The sequence below is a fragment of the Gastrolobium bilobum genome, unplaced genomic scaffold (assembly GCF_033153095.1).
Source record: "Gastrolobium bilobum isolate Gb01-03AN ecotype WA unplaced genomic scaffold, APGP_CSIRO_Gbil_v1 utg413959, whole genome shotgun sequence".
NCBI lineage: Eukaryota > Viridiplantae > Streptophyta > Magnoliopsida > Fabales > Fabaceae > Gastrolobium > Gastrolobium bilobum.
The window spans coordinates 14,367-31,049 of NW_026897885.1; the positions used below are offsets into that span (position 1 = coordinate 14,367).

Consider the following 16,683-nt stretch of genomic DNA (forward strand, 5'->3'; position numbering starts at 1 on the left):
CGTCTCTGGTCTTCGGAATAGGTCTGGATACCTAATTCTGTCTTGAGGATCCTATTTATAAGTCTCTTTCATTCTTCCAAAATTGTCCTTCAGAAAACACGGACGTAAAGGCGGACCTTGTTTCTCATAAACCGACGCCAGTTGGCGCCGGTGTGGCGCTACTAGGCGCCGCTCCAAAACACCGTGCAAAGTCCGAAAAATCGGCGCCACTCGGCGCAGTGCTACTGTGGAAAATTGCCAAAAACCGGTGCCAATTTGGCGCCACTGCCTTTTCGTGGAATTCTTCAAGAAACCGGCGCTACTTGGCGCCACTTCCAAGTGTCCGCTTCAAAGTTTGTAAACTGGCGCAGTGTGGTGCCATTCCGCGCCATATTGCTGGAATTTGTACTGTGCTACACCCGTGTGCTATCTTTTCCACTTTGTGCTATCTTTTTCCACTTTGTGCTATCTTTTCCCCTTTTTGTGTGCTTTATTTTTTCTGTACCATTTCTTTTCTTTTCTTTTTCTTTCTCTCTCTATTGGAGAGAGAAAAAAATAAAAAATAAAAGAAAAAATAAATACAAGTGTTGTATTCTTATTGGAAAGACCACAAATACGGGGATAATAATAAATTTTTCCACTTTGTGCTATCTTTTCCCCTTTTTGTGTGCTTTATTTTTTTTTACCATTTTTTTTCTTTATCTCTCTATTGGAGAGAGAAAAAAGAAAAATAAAAAAAATAAATACAAGTGTTGCATTCTTATTGGAAAGACCACATATACGAGGATCATAGTAATTTTTAATAAATTTTTCCACTTTGTACTTTTTTTCCCCCTTTTTGTGTGCTTTATTTTTTCTGTACCATTTCTTTCTTTTTTTTCTTTCTCTCTCTATTGGAGAGAGAAAAAAAGCAAAAAAAGAAAAAGAAAAAATAAATACAAGTGTTATATTCTTATTGGAAGGACCACAATTACGGGGATCATAATAAATTTTTCCACTTTGTGCTATCTTTTCCCCTTTTTGTGTGCTTTATTTTTTCTGAACCATTTCTTTTTTTTTCTTTCTCTCTCTATTGGACAGAGAAAAAAAGAAAAAAAGAAAAAGAAAAAATAAATACAAGTGTTGCATTCTTATTGGAAGGACCACAAATACGGGGATCATAAATTTTTTTTTCACTTTGTGCTATCTTTTCCCCTTTTTGTGTGCTTTATTTTTTCTGTACCATTTCTTTTCTTTTCTTTTTCTTTCTCTCTCTATTGGAGAGAAAAAAAAGAAAAAGAAAAGAAAAAATAAATACAAGTGTTGCATTCTTATTGGAAGGACCACAAATACGGGGATCATAATAAATTTTTCCACTTTATGCTATCTTTTCCCCTTTTTGTGTGCTTTAATTTTTCTGTACCATTTTTTTTTCTCTCTCTATGGGAGAGAGAAAAAAAGAAAAAAAAATACAAGTGTTGTATTCTTATTGGAAGGACCACAATTACGGGGATCATAATAAATTTTTTCACTTTGTGCTATCTTTTCCCCTTTTTGTGTGCTTTATTTTTTCTGTACCATTTCTTTTTTTTTCTTTCTCTCTCTATTGGAGAGAGAAAAAAATAAAAATAAAAGAAAAAATAAATACAAGTGTTGCATTCTTATTGGAAGGACCACAAATACGGGGATCATAATAAATTTTTCCACTTTGTGCTATCTTTTTCCCTTTTTGTGTGCTTTATTTTTCTGTACCATTTCTTTTCTTTTCTTTTTCTTTCTCTCTCTATTGGAGAGAGAAAAAAAGAAAAAATAAAAGAAAAAATAAATACAAGTGTTGTATTCTTATTGGAAGGACCACAAATACGGGGATCATAATAAATTTTTTCACTTTGGGCTATCTTTTCCCCTTTTTGTGTGCATTATTTTTCTGTACCATTTCTTTTCTTTTCTTTTTCTTTCTCTCTCTATTGGAGAAAGAAAAAAAAGAAAAAGAAAAAATAAATACAAGTGTTGTATTCTTATTGGAAGGACCACAAATACGAGGATCATAATAATTTTTAATAAATTTTTCCACTTTGTGCTTTTTTCCCCTTTTTGTGTGCTTTATTTTTTCTGTACCATTTCTTTTCTTTTCTTTTTCTTTCTCTCTCTATTGGAGAGAGAATAAAAGAAAAAATAAATACAAGTGTTGTATTCTTATTGGAAAGACCACAAATACGGGGATCATAATAAATTTTTCCACTTTGTGCTATCTTTTCCCCTTTTTGTGTGCTTTATTTTTTTTTTTACCATTTTTTTCTTTATCTCTCTATTGGAGAGAAAAAAAAGAAAAATAAAATAAAAATACAAGTGTTGCATTCTTATTGGAAGGACAGCAAATACGAGGATCATAATAATTTTTAATAAATTTTTCCACTTTGTGCTTTTTTTTCCCCTTTTTGTGTGCTTTTTTTTCTGTACCATTTCTTTCTTTCTTTTTTTTCTCTCTATATTGGAGAGAGAAAAAAAGCAAAAAAATAAAAAGAAAAAATAAATACAAGTGTTATATTCTTATTGGAAGGACCACAATTACGGGGATCATAATAAAATTTTTCACTTGTGCTATCTTTTTCCCTTTTTGTGTGCTTTATTTTTTCTGTACCATTTCTTTTCTTTTCTTTTTCTTTCTCTCTATTGGAGAGAGAAAAAAGAAAAAGAAAATAAAAAATAAATACAAGTGTAACATTCTTATTGGAAGGACCACAAATACGGGGATCATAATAAATTTTTCCACTTTATGCTATCTTTTCCCCTTTTTGTGTGCTTTAATTTTTCTGTACCATTTTTTTTCTCTCTCTATGGGTGAGAGAAAAAAAGAAAAAAAATACAAGTGTTGTATTCTTTTTGGAAGGACCACAATTACGGGGATCATAATAAATTTTTCCACTTTGTGCTATCTTTTTCCCTTTTTGTGTGCTTTATTTTTTCTGTACCATTTCTTTTTTTTTTCTTTCTCTCTCTATTGGAGAGAGAAAAAAAGAAAAATAAAAGAAAAAATAAATACAAGTGTTGCATTCTTATTGGAAGGACCACAAATACGGGGATCATAATAAATTTTTCTACTTTGTGCTATCTTTTTCCCTTTTTGTGTGCTTTATTTTTTCTGTACCATTTCTTTTCTTTTCATTTTCTTTCTCTCTCTATTGGAGAGAGAAAAAAAGAAAAAATAAATACAAGTGTTGTATTCTTATTGGAAAGACCACAAATACGGGGATCATAATAAATTTTTTCACTTTGGGCTATCTTTTCCCCTTTTTGTGTGCATTATTTTTCTGTACCATTTCTTTTCTTTTCTTTTTCTTTCTCTCTATTGGAGAGAGAAAAAAAGAAAAAAATAAAGAAAAAATAAATACAAGTGTTGTATTCTTATTGGAAGGACCACAAATACGAGGATCATAATAATTTTTCATAAATTTTTCCACTTTGTGCTTTTTTCCCCCTTTTTGTGTGCTTTATTTTTTCTGTACCATTTCTTTTCTTTTCTTTTTCTTTCTCTCTCTATTGGAGAGAGAATAAAAGAAAAAATAAATACAAGTGTTGTATTCTTATTGGAAAGACCACAAATACGGGGATCATAATAAATTTTTCCACTTTGTGCTATCTTTTCCCCTTTTTATGTGCTTTATTTTTTTTTTACCATTTTTTTTCTTTATCTCTCTATTGGAGAGAGAAAAAAGAAATATTAAAAAAAATACAAGTGTTGCATTCTTATTGGAAGGACCACAAATACGAGGATCATAATAATTTTTAATAAATTTTTCCACTTTGTGCTTTTTTCCCCCTTTTTGTGTGCTTTATTTTTTCTGTACCATTTCTTTCTTTTTTTTCTTTCTCTCTATTGGAGAGAGAAAAAAATAAAAAAAATAAAAATAAAAAATAAATACAAGTGTTATATTCTTATTGGAAGGACCACAATTACGGGGATCATAATAAATTTTTCCATTTTGTGCTATCTTTTCCCCTTTCTGTGTGCTGTATTTTTTTTTTACCATTTTTTTTTCTTTATCTCTCTATTGGAGAGAGAAAAAAGAAAAATAAAAAAAATAAATACAAGTGTTGCATTCTTATTGGAAGGACCACAAATACGGGGATCATAATAAATTTTTCCACTTTATGCTATCTTTTCCCCTTTTTGTGTGCTTTAATTTTTCTGTACCATTTTTTTTTCTCTCTCTATGGGAGAGAGAAAAAAAGAAAAAAAAAATACAAGTGTTGCATTCTTATTGGGAGGACCACAAATACGGGGATCGTAACAAATTTTTCCCCCTAAAAATCCAAGTGTTGCATTCTTATTGGGAGGACCACAAATACGGGGATCGTAACAAATTTTTCCCCATAAAAATCCAAGTGTTGCATTTTTATTGGACAGACCACAAATACGGGGATCGTAACAAATTTTTCCCCTAAAAATCCAAGTGTGGCATTCTTATTGGACGGACCACAAATACGAGGATCATAATAATTTTTTCCCCCTAAAAATCCAAGTGTTGCATTCTTATTGGGCGGACCACAAATACGGGGATCAGAATAAATTTTAATAATTTTTTCACTTTGTGCTATCTTTTTCCCTTTTTGTGTGCTTTATTTTTTCTGTACCATTTTTTTCTTTCTCTCTCTATTGGAGAGAAAAAAAAAGAAAAAGAAAAATACAAGTGTTGCATTCTTATTGGAAGGACTACAAATACGAGGATCATAATAAATTTTAATAAATTTTTCCATTTTGTACTATCTTTTCCCTTTTTTAAGTGCTTTATTTTTCTGTACCATTTCTTTTTTTTTCTTTCTCTCTCTCTATTGGAGACAAAAAAAAATAAAAAATTCAAGTGTTGCATTCTTATTGGGAGGACCACAAATACGGGGATCGTAACAAATTTTCCCCCCTAAAAATCCAAGTGTTGCATTCTTATTGGGCGGACCACAAATACGGGGATCGTAACAAATTTTTCCCCCTAAAAATCCAAGTGTTGCATTCTTATTGGGCGGACCACAAATACGGGGATCGTAACAAATTTTTCCCCCTAAAAATCCAAGTGTGGCATTCTTATTGGACGGACCACAAATACGAGGATCATAATAAATTTTTTCCCCTAAAAATCCAAGTGTTGCATTCTTATTGGACGGACCACAAATACGGGGATCGTAACAAATTTTCCCCCCTAAAAATCCAAGTGTTGCATTCTTATTGGGCGGACCACAAATACGGGGATCATAATAAATTTTTCCCCTAAAAACCCAAGTGTTGCATTCTTATTGGACGGACCACAAATACGAGGATCATTAGAAATTTTCCCCCCTAAAAATCCAAATGTTGCATTCTTATTGGGCGAACCACAAATACGGGGATCGTAACAAATTTTCCCCCCTAAAAATCCAAGTGTTGCATTCTTATTTGGCGGACCACAAATACGGGGATCGTAACAAATTTTCCCCCCTAAAAATCCAAGTGTGGCATTCTTATTGGACGGACCACAAATACGAGGATCGTAACAAATTTTTCCCCCTAAAAATCCAAGTGTTGCATTCTTATTGGACGGACCACAAATACGAGGATCGTAACAAATTTTTCCCCCTAAAAATCCAAGTGTTGCATTCTTATTGGACGGACCACAAATACGGGGATCGTAATAAATTTCCCCCCCTAAAAATCCAAATGTTGCATTCTTATTGGGCGGACCACAAATACTTTTGTGTGTTTTTTTTTTCTGTACCATTTCATTTCATTTCATTTCTTTCTCTCTCTATGTCGGCTTGTATATAAATAGCACCGGTTGCTAACACATCCTCATTGAGTGTTTTTGCTTATAATCAATCTAAAGAGGAAAAGAAGAGAGAGGATGGCTATCAACAATCCTTTGGCTTTTACTTTTGGCTTACTAGGTAACACACAATGGTCATCATCATAGCTATATTTTTCTAAAGCAAACAAATTAACATATTCTCCTTTTGATGTCTAGGTAACATCACTTCCTTCATGGTGTTCTTGGCTCCGCTGTAAGTATATTATATATACCAATTAATTGTTATACTTCCATTTAACTAATGAATGTAAGACCTATTTAAATTTTAATCATTAAACATAACACCGTGTTTTGCCTTTCCTGAATTGCAGGCCAACGTTTTACAAAATATACAAAAAGAAATCAACTGAAGGTTTCCAATCATTGCCTTACTTGGTGGCATTATTCAATTGTGTGCTATGGTTATCCTACGCGTTTGTCAAAAAAGATGCTTTTCTCCTTCTTTCAATTAACTCAACTGGATGTTTCATAGAGATTATCTACATTATCATGTACATAATCTATGCTCCTGAGGATGCCAGGGTATATATATGAACCCCAACTATGTTGATATATATATCACATTTGTCATGAAAGTTTATACTAAACTTTTTAATTAATTGCAGATCTTAACCATTAAACTATTTGTGGCGATGACCGTGGTCTCCTTCGCCCTTATCTTCTGCACCACATATTTTGCTCTACATGGTTCCCTCCGTGTGCAAGTCCTTGGATGGATTTGTGTCGCAAAAGCAGTGAGTGTCTTTGCAGCACCTCTAAGCATTGTGGTGAGTAAAAATTCTTCAATGCTTCTAAGTAGCCAACTATCAAATCTTTAGGATTGGATTTATAGGTCCCATGATCATTACTTACTTCATTCCTAACCAATATGGGACTTAATTACATCATTTGCCTATTATGTGTCACTATGCAGGCACAGGTTATTCGAACAAAGAGTGTACAATTTATGCCTATAAATTTGTCATTTTTCCAGACATTAAGTGCCACAATGTGGTTTACACATGGTCTCTTGCTGAAGGACATATGCATTGCTGTAAGTATCTTTTACATTGAGTTGGTTTAATAAGAAAGCGACATTATCAATTAATAATCAGCTATTAACGTTTTTTTTTGGCCATTTTATACAGCTCCCAAATGCGTTGGGTTTTGTTCTGGGGCTAGTTCAGATGGTGCTATATGCTATTTACAGGAATGCTAGTTCCCAATCCCAGTGGCTGCCAAACGGCGTTGTTGATGACGTGAATCAACAACTAGTAGAGAAAAAAGGTGTAGAAGATGCAAAAGATCTTGCATGAGAAAAGCGTGGAAGCCAGTGACTTCCCTCTGTGATATCTGCCTTATCTTTATATCTACGTTTGCTTATCAGGTCATGTGTGACTTGATTTCAATACAATAATTTTCTCCTTTCACTTAATAAATTGGCATAATATATATGTCCAAAACTTAATTAATTAATATGCGTTTACTCCATTTATCTATTCCTATATATATAAACTCAAGCGGCCGGAATGTTTTCAAGTATTGCAGCGCCTACTTTCATGAATTATATGAGAAAAAACAATATATCAATGATAAATGGTAAAAAATAATAATACAATAATCATATAAAAGTGGGCAAAGATTTGTGCGAATGGATAACTTAAGATGGATGCAGACTTTTAACAAAATACTTTCTAATAAACTTCTTTTTCACAAGGTAATACTTCTCTTATGTTACATAAAAGAAATATTATCTCATGCTGAAACAATAGTTAAGAAAAAGAAAAAAGTTGAAGGTAAGAAAAAAAATATCTTGTGAGACTCATTTGAAAAATTTAAGGGTAGGAAATAATAACTTTTTTACATAACAAAAATAATTCCCTCTCACAATTCACTACAAGAAAACCGCTATACAGAGTCGGTGTCTTGCTGTCCGTTTTAAAAACCGAGCCTACATGCTGCCCTAAGCTAGTTAAAGTTTTTTTTTCTCACTCTCCACGCTAAGTATTCCATCAGTGCATCTCATTTTTATTTTTATTTTCTTTTTTCACAACACTCATTTCCCTTTTTCCTTTTTTTCTCTCGACTTGGTGTTGCTATTTCTGAATGGACACTCTTTATTTCTCTTCTTCACCTTGTCCTCTCTGACCCTAACCCTAATCCTACCTTTTTCCCCGACCAATTCCAAATCTTCAATTTTCATTCCACAATACTTTCCCAATCTCAAACTCAAACCCCTTCACGGGAATCTCCCCATCGCTCCTCCGAATCTCATTCAGCCAAAACCATGCCTGCTTCACTGCCGCCGCTGATGCAGGCTTCAACGTCTACAACTGCAACCCCTTTCCGGAGCCACCGCGACTTCGCTGGCGGCGGAATCGGCCACGTCGAGATGCTCTTCCACGATAACATAATGGCACTCGTCGGTGCTGATCTTTCCCTCAGTTCCCTCCAAACAAGGTCATGGTCTGGGATGACCACCAGGGCATGTGCTCGGCGAGCTCTCATTCTGAACCGTCGTTCGCCGTGTTCATCTCTGCCGGGACCGGTTCGTTTATTATTTTAAGGTTTTGGGCCAATATCAAATCAATTGTCATGATTTGAATGTTGAAACCTAATTCGTTAATAATACTATTTTTTTAATAAAAAACATAAGTTTGACAAAAATAATTAAAAAAACCATTACGCTAAATACATGTTTTAATTTAAAGCCCTTGTAGCTGTTATGGCCAGTTCCTTTTTTCATCAATTTTTTTTTAAAATTATGCCACTAGTTTAAAAAGGAGCAAATATAGATTGAAAACGTAGTTATATTGTAATTTCATCACAACTTGTTGGTTCTTTTGGTTATGGCATAACAATTCTACTTCACAATGCTGACTACACTCGTCCAACCAACCCGATTATTGTAATTTCTATTTTCATTGCAGAGATTAGAGCAGCAATGAGGATTTGTCAGAGGCGCAATCAGTTGGGTTCAAATATTAATAATTTCTGCTAGAAACTGCCTCCTCATGGTGGAAAATCAATGTAGATGGATCAGTGAAACAACCAAATTACATGGCTGTTTGTGGAAGGTTCATTAAATATTTTCATGAGATTTAAGATTGTTTCATGAAATCCTACAGTTAAATATTAATTTAAAGAGGGCAAAGTTTTAGCCTCTAGGCATATTTTCCTTTCTTCCCCTTTGGTTGGGTGGACAGATTGGTTTTGACTTATGAGAGTATCTTTCATTAAAATATTGATTGTGGATTGCCTTCTTTGAACAGACCTCAACATTTTTATTATTGATATTTCCTCTTGTCATTGTTTTAGACTCTTGAGTATTGACATAGTCTAGTATCCATGTAAACCAATCAGTTGGCTGCTATTTTGTATCCTTGTGGTGGCCATTGTAATACTCGTAGACTTGTAGTTAAAACAACCTGCTCAAGCTCCATTCAATTTAAATTTTATGCTCCATGGAATAACAATTCTGGTTCAGACCTGTTGGTTTTCCTAAGTTATTTGCATGCATTTTGAATGGTGGTCTTCATCCATTTTTAAAATGTTTATTATTTCTTAGATTATATTTATCAAAATTACTTGTTTTAGTGGCTCAGGAGGTGCAACTTATTGTGGTATTGCATCTCTCCGATTAATGGGGTTCATTGAAGATAATATTCTCTCAAGTTGTGCTTCATCTTCTTTGATAGATGTGCCATTGCTGCTGGACTGGATCTTGGAGGTTTTTACATCTAAACACTTTCAATATAAGATGAATTGATTGTACTAAACTATTAATTGGTAAATAAACACATTGGATTGAGGATCGTTTTCAAGAGCTGCTTATTTGTGAATGCCCTTCAAATAATGACCTGAGGGCGAGCCTTGGAAACGTAGTTATGGCCAGGTTCCTTTTTTCATCAATTTTTTTAAAATTATGCCACTAGTTTAAAAAAGGAGCAAATATTTTTTGATATGGCTGTTTGTGGAAGGTTCATTCAATATTTTTTTTATACAGATGCTAATGACTATCTAGTATTTTTTGATTTCTTTTACAGCTATCAAGGAATACTAATTTGAGTAAAAGAGAATTGCATGGTATTAAACTAATATGATTCATGTGATAATACTATTTAATATTTTGATATTAGTGGTTGTCTCCTATCTACTTTGATATTAGTTTTTAGTTTTGTTCTGAGAACATGCACGTAAAAATCATCACAGCTAGTTTGCTCCATTTATCTTATATTTTCCATCTTAGTGCGGAGCCAGATTCAAAGTGAGGATTTATCTCCATTGCAAAACAGGGCAAAATCCCAAATAACACCAATGAGTAGTGTGTGGTGCTAAAGGTTCAAGTTGGTTGTTACTGTCTTGTTTCAATTGATGGAAAGAGACGGGTATTTTGCTTCCCGTTTGGAAAATGCCCTATGTTATCAAAGAGATGGATCAGGGTTTTCTCTGTATGAGAAATGATTTTTTTGATACTTCTTACTGCTTTTTAGTGCCATCCCTCTATAGCTTCCTAATGTTGCTAGAAAGAATTGAAAGATGAATGTACAGTTTTATTGTCTCTATGATCTATCTCTTTCGTGCTTGAATTTTGGGAGCATTTGGCTGAGAGAAGTCATTGTCCATGAAACTGTAGAAACTATTTTACAAAAGAAAGGAGTTGTGTGAGAGTTGATCCTGAGCTTGTTCGTGGCTGTATTCTTGAATCACCCATTCTAGTTTTGGGGATTGTTATTCATAAAAAAACGGATCATTTTTTGTTGTGGGGAAAAGGATGATCTTTTTTTTTTGTTCATTGCTTAGTTTCAGCTTCACTATAATTTCAGGTTTCCTTCGTAAAGATAATTGATTCTTTGTACAACGACAGACATTATGCAAGGTTTTTTGTGCTTGAAACTATTGCCAGGGTTCCTTACTTTGGTGAGTACTATTTTTACATACGGGGCCTTGAATCTTGATCTCTATTTAAAAAATAACAAGTTTAGAGATGATTTTGATGTTAATTTTTGTTTGAACCTTTAGCTTTACTTGTGTGATTCTCTTAATAAATTGTGTGGCTTAAGTAATTCTGTTTGTCTTGCAGTCATGGCTGGAGTTGCACCTGAGGGGTCACAGTTCGATGCTCGTCAATATGATGCCAAAATGAGTGACTTGTAAGAACTTTCACTTTTCTTTCGAAGTAGCTATGTGCAATCTGGTTTTATTATAAGCTTATCATCACCATCACAACTAATACTACTGGTATTGCAGAGAAACTCTGGTTCCATTCCAAATATCATGTTTTTTTAATTTATTTCAATGCCTCTAATCTTAGCATGTTAGAAAATAACTACTATTATTTGTTCTATCCAATTCGTATAGGTGTTACTGTAGTCATGGTTATGCATTCGCAAAGGAGTTTTTTTGGCAGTAGTTAGTAATGCTCCACAATACTCGGTCAGGTACTCTGAATCCATGGGAAGGGGTTGCATATTGGCAAGTGATGTAGATTCGGTAATCCTTACCAAAGATGCTTGTGGAGGGGATGGGACGCTTGCTTTTGCAAGAAGTGAAATAAATAAGGTATAAATCCAAACGGATTAATTTTTTCCCCTTATTCTTATTTTTTGGTTTGATCATGTAACAAAGCCAATGAAGGTGTACCGTAGGCGTGCTGGTAGAGGATCTTTGGCTGACGTGGCAGAAGCTAGTGTGGATGATGTGGCAGCTGATGTGGGGTAGGGGATTATGATAAGAATGGGTAGTTATGGTAAGGAAGGGTGTAGTACGTGTGTGGGGGAATGGAAGTTGTTATGAGTATGAGTGAGAGGAGAGGAGGTCATTCAGTCAGTCAGTGAGTTAGTAAGTGAGTAGAAGGAGAGAATAGAGCACTTTCGAATTGCTCTAGTTGTAACAGACGTTTTATTTCTTTTATTTCAATACCAGTAAGAGCATTACAGAGAACTTTATCTCTTCATTCTTATTTGTATGTCAATTGATAATTCTGCTGTTAACATTACAATTGGTATCAAAGCTTCCAATTCTGGGAGCATTATATGGTACTGACGAGGAATATGGAAAATCGTTTGTCGACGTTGGAGGAAAAGCTTACGCTATGGTTCACTAATAGCGAAGAACGTTCAAGACGTTTGCAGGAAGGAATCGAACACCGTTTTCGTCAATCCGAATCGGTACAAGAAGATCTGCGAAGGATTATTAATGGAATGATTCTGGATCGAGGTCGAACCGGTGATAATGGGGGATTAGGAGGTTCCAATGGAGAATCCAATGGAACGAATGGAGGTCCAACTGGTAATGGAGGCTCAATCGGAGCTGGTGGTCCGAACGGTGGTGGTTGCGCTGGCAGCGCGGACGGAGGGATCGTTGGAGGGAATACGGGAAACAACGAAAATTCCGTGCGAAAACTGGAGTTACCTCTATTATGTCAAGTGGAGTAACGTGTTGGCCTTTGGTTCAGAAGGTGGGACTTGTATTATCTTTTATAATTAATGTGGTGATCCTTGAGAGAGTCTCAAAGACAACACCATGTGACCTCTTATATGCCCTTGTCTCCCAGTAGCTCCTATGAGTACTCCTCCTCCGCCAATCATTCAAGTAGCCAACGATATCCTTTTTATCTATATATATTCATTGCAGCCAGCATTCAGGACCAACACAAACCATTCACATCCTGAAGCATTAAAAATTCACAAACTTGTACAAGTCCTTTTTTTTAGACCATTCTGTTCTCAAGTCTCATACAAAAATGGGTTTTCGTTTACCAGGTATCAAAAGAGCATCATTTGTTGCAAACAAAGCAACTTCGAAAGTAGTGGACGTGCCAAAGGGCTATCTTGCAGTGTATGTTGGAGAGAAAATGAAGCGGTTTGTGATTCCCATATCATATTTGAACCAACCTTCATTTCAATACTTGCTGAGCCAAGCTGAGGAAGAATTCGGGTATGATCATCCACTCGGTGGTCTCACAATTCCTTGCAGAGAAGATGTGTTCTTCGATATCACTTCTCGCTTGGATAGGTGCTAACCTCATGATGATAGGACTGACATATACATATATACTAACACAATTTTTGTAACACAGTACTTTCGTCTTACATTGAAAATATTTTCTCCTTTTTTTGTTATCTTACTTGGGGAAGTGTAAGAATGTTCATCTGAATGAGAAGTTTATGAACGTTACCGTATTTCTCTCATGTTCCTTTCAAATATCAATGTGAAAATCAAAGGCACTAATAATAAACTGAATGTTCAGTTTAAAATCTGAACATGATAAAATGGAAAATTCTTTTCTTGGTGCTATAAATTGAGAAAGAAAATAAATATTATTTCCTTTCATAAAATCGATTTCCCCCCTTTTTGCAGAAAAAGAGAAAGGTTCAAGTAATTATTATGATTTAATGATTTGAATTAAAAAAATATTATGGAAAAAGAACGTAATTATTGGATAAGAATCTAGTTAAATTTTATGTCAATTTAAATCACAATATAATTCTCAATATATTAAATTGAGATAAAATCATTAACCCATACATTCTATAACCAAATTCAATAACAAAATAGCTATTTTTATTTTTATTTTCAAATGAAAAATTACATTGCATAATTTCATTAGTTTTATCTTCTTTCTTTGAGATTTTAGGACAAGCCACATAATTTACCATGACTATAAAAGAAAACCAGTAGCCCAAGTGAAACTAGAAAATTGAACTCGATAGTTTCATATTTGCATATTTAGCCACAGCCAGCCACTCCATGTTGTTGTCATGGACTCACGGTATGATGAGCTTCATTGGGTTCCTGGTACCAGCTCCATACAACTACTGCCCCCGTTCGCTAATGTGGGAGGGCCCATTTCGGGACCTCTCTCTTAATTATGTAATTCAATATACTAGATCTTCATAAGATAATTAAACAGATTAAGGGCTAGTTAACTATAATAGCGATATGCAAAAAAATTGGTTCACTTGCCCTGTGTTGGTAGTAATTGTCGAATGAGTCTCCAAATACAAAGAAGTCATCCATGAAGACCTTTACATACTCATCAATTATGTCATTAAAAATGGCAGCCATGCACCTTTGAAAGGTGGCAGAGGCATTACAAAGCCCAAAAGACATTATCCTAAATGCAAATGTGCCATATGGACATGTGAATATTGTTTGTGTTGGTCCTCTGGAGCTAAAGGTATTTGGTTGTAACCAGAATACTCATCAATGAAACAAAAGTATTCTTGGCTAGCAAGCTTGTCAAGCATTTGATCTATGAAGGGTAAGGGGAAATGGTCTTTTTTAGTGGCTGCATTAATTTCCTAAAGTCCTGACAAATTCTCCAACCGGTTATGGTCCTATAGTTAGAATAAGCTCATTGTTTTTATTGAGCACAACTGTGATACCTCCCTTTTTAGGGACACAGTGCAAAGGACTTACCCAACTACTATCACAAATGGGATATATCACACCAGCATCCAACCATTTAATCACTTCCTTTTTTACCACTTCTTTCATGGTTGGATTGAGCCTTCTTTGAGGCTCAATAGAACTGTTATTTTCATCAATTACCCTTATCCTGTGCATATAGAAAGAAGGACTAATTAATGCCTCTAATATCAGCCATGGTCCAACCAATGGATCTCTTGTGATTTTTAAGCACATTTAGCAGCTGATTTTCCTCATTGCTTTTGAGGGCAGATGCAACAATTATTGGGAGGGTGTTATCTCTTCCCAGAAAAGCATATTTGAGGTGGGTTGGGAGTTGTTTCAACTCCACGCCAGGTGGTTCCACAATGGATGGTTTAAGAGGTTTAGTGATTCTTTCATGAAGTCCAAGGGACTCAAAATGTTTATCACCAAAGAACTTAGTAGGATAAGACGTGAATGCACATGTTTGATCATGTTCAGATGCAGCATTCTCATTAATTTCGAAAATAGCAGATTCACTAATTTCAAGATTTTCTTGAACATGGGCAGCAACCAAGTGATTAATGATAGTTATAGCAGAACAATCATCAACTTCATCATCCACAAATCTCATGGCTTTAAAAACACTAAAGATCATAGTGTCATCATTTGCCCTTATTGTTAACTCTCCTTTTTTAACATCTATCATTGCACCCCCTATAGCTAAAAATGGTCTTCCTACTATAATAGGAATGTTTTCATCAACTTCACAATCAAGGATTATGAAGTCAGCAAGAAAAATAAATATTTCCACCTTTACCAAAATATTTTCAACTTTTCCTTCAGGGTATACAATAGACCTATCAGCTAGTTGGAGAGTTAATGTGGTGGGGGAAGATTTTATTTCTAGTTGCTTAAAAATGGAAGCATGCATCAAATTAATGCTACAGCCTAAATCACATAAAGCTCTACCAATATTCCTATCCCCTATAATACAAGGAATCGTAACGAAACCTGGATCCTCCAACTTAGGAGGTACTTTGCTGGAGAGGATGCTGCTGCATTCTTTAGTAAGTGCCACTGTCTCAAACTCCTCTATTCTCCTCTTACTGGATAGGATGCCTTCATAAATTTGATGTAGCTTGGCATGTTTTGAAGGGCCTCCACAAATGGAATGTTGATCTGGAGTTGCTTGAGGATGTCTAAGAACCTCTTGAAGTGCTGCTCCTGGTTTTGTTTTTGGAACCTTTGTGGAAATGGAATCTGCCTTGCCTTTGATATTGGTTGAATGACTTCATTTTTCTGCATAGGTTTGGCTGGCTCCTTTAATTTAGGTGCTGATTTTTCTGTTTTTCTCAAATCACCTTGCTCCTTGTCGCTTTCTGAATCTTGCACTTCAATTACAGTAGGCTCTTCCTTTTCAATTGGTTGAACATTTTTTTTCTGCCAACTTCCTCAATGTAGAAGGCCTAATAACATGCTCTGGTTGTTCAACCTCTCTTCCATTTCTCAAATAGAGAGCTTTACAAAACTCCTTTCCATCTCTCCTTGGTGCTTCAGTATCACTAGGAAGAGTCCCCACTGGTCTATTGCTAAGGGAAGATGCAATCTGCCCCATTTGTGTCTCTAAGCTCTTTAAAATTGCTCCATGACTTTGAAGCATGACCTCATGATTTTGCAACATTCGATTTGACCACTGGTCATTTGGAGGAGGTTGATTTTTTGCATTAGATTGCCTTTGTTGATCTCTAGGATTTTGTGAGTCAAAACTAGGTGGAAAAGGATCTTTTGGCTGATAAGATTGCTGCCCTCCTTGGAAGGACTGATGTTGATTTCTATTTCCAACATTTTGATGGTAATTTTGGCCTTGATTTTGGCCAAAATTTCCACCTTATTGCTGCCATCTACCTTGGTTGTAATTCCCTCTATTATTGTAGTTTCTATTGTAGTCATCAACATAGAAGGCTGAAGAAGGGTTTCTTGGGCACTCCTCAAACAAATGGGAACCATAACAAAGTGAGCAGATTGGTGTGGCTGCAGCTACTTGGGCAGGTGGTTGCTATTTGGTTTCGGCCATTTGCTTGACTAAAACTTTGACAGTGTTATGCAATGCTGCCATCTCAGCTGCCATGGAAGTGACTTCACTCACCTCATAAAGTCCAATTGCCTTCTTTGGAGCTTCATCTCTCTGTTCTGGCCATTGGCAACTGTTCTGGCTTATTCTCTCAAGTGTCTCATAAGCCTCTGGATACCTTTTCAACAAAATTGCTACATTGGCAGTAGAATCCAAATGAGTTTTACCTTGGTGACTCAATCCTCTATAGAAAATTTGAATGGTGGCCCACTTAGGAAGACCATGTGTAGGACACCTTCTGATTAACCCCTTGAACCTAGTCTAGCTCTCATGGATTGACTCATCAACATACTGTCTAAACCCTGTGATGTCATCCCTCAAATCACACACCTTTGTGGGTGGGAAAAACCGCATAAGGAAGGCTTCCCCAAGCTCCTTCCA

General features: G+C 35.2%; 4 protein-coding genes across 8 annotated transcripts; 3 read left to right on the forward strand and 1 right to left on the reverse strand.

The window, feature by feature from the left end:
• The first annotated feature begins 5,831 nt into the window (after window positions 1-5,831).
• Window positions 5,832-7,090, forward strand: LOC133311125 (bidirectional sugar transporter N3-like). Its single transcript, XM_061512145.1, has 6 exons — window positions 5,832-5,874; window positions 5,952-5,988; window positions 6,107-6,317; window positions 6,401-6,562; window positions 6,709-6,828; window positions 6,923-7,090. Exons 1-6 carry the CDS (start codon window positions 5,832-5,834, stop codon window positions 7,088-7,090), a joined length of 741 nt encoding a protein of 246 aa, XP_061368129.1.
• Window positions 7,091-7,835: 745 nt separating this feature from the next.
• LOC133311121 (uncharacterized) lies at window positions 7,836-12,009 on the forward strand. 5 transcript variants are annotated; one of them, XM_061512139.1, is made up of 7 exons: window positions 7,836-8,322; window positions 8,705-8,851; window positions 9,372-9,504; window positions 10,601-10,694; window positions 10,858-10,927; window positions 11,216-11,336; window positions 11,788-12,009. In XM_061512139.1, exons 2-7 carry the CDS (start codon window positions 8,835-8,837, stop codon window positions 11,878-11,880), a joined length of 528 nt encoding a protein of 175 aa, XP_061368123.1. In that variant the 5' UTR covers window positions 7,836-8,322; window positions 8,705-8,834; the 3' UTR covers window positions 11,881-12,009. The 5 variants fall into 5 exon arrangements, 4 of the variants coding, with proteins under 4 accessions (XP_061368123.1, XP_061368125.1, XP_061368124.1 ...); XM_061512141.1 differs by having other exon boundaries at window positions 9,380-9,504; XM_061512140.1 differs by lacking the exon at window positions 11,788-12,009 and adding an exon at window positions 11,412-11,779.
• Window positions 11,880-12,931, forward strand: LOC133311122 (auxin-induced protein 6B-like). The gene is made up of 2 exons (XM_061512143.1): window positions 11,880-12,234; window positions 12,539-12,931. Exons 1-2 carry the CDS (start codon window positions 12,030-12,032, stop codon window positions 12,796-12,798), a joined length of 465 nt encoding a protein of 154 aa, XP_061368127.1. The 5' UTR covers window positions 11,880-12,029; the 3' UTR covers window positions 12,799-12,931.
• A 1,427-nt stretch (window positions 12,932-14,358) lies between these two features.
• Window positions 14,359-15,786, reverse strand: LOC133311126 (uncharacterized). Its single transcript, XM_061512146.1, has 2 exons — window positions 15,603-15,786; window positions 14,359-15,440 (listed from the first exon to the last, which is right to left on the reverse strand). Exons 1-2 carry the CDS (start codon window positions 15,784-15,786, stop codon window positions 14,359-14,361), a joined length of 1,266 nt encoding a protein of 421 aa, XP_061368130.1.
• Window positions 15,787-16,683: the final 897 nt, after the last annotated feature.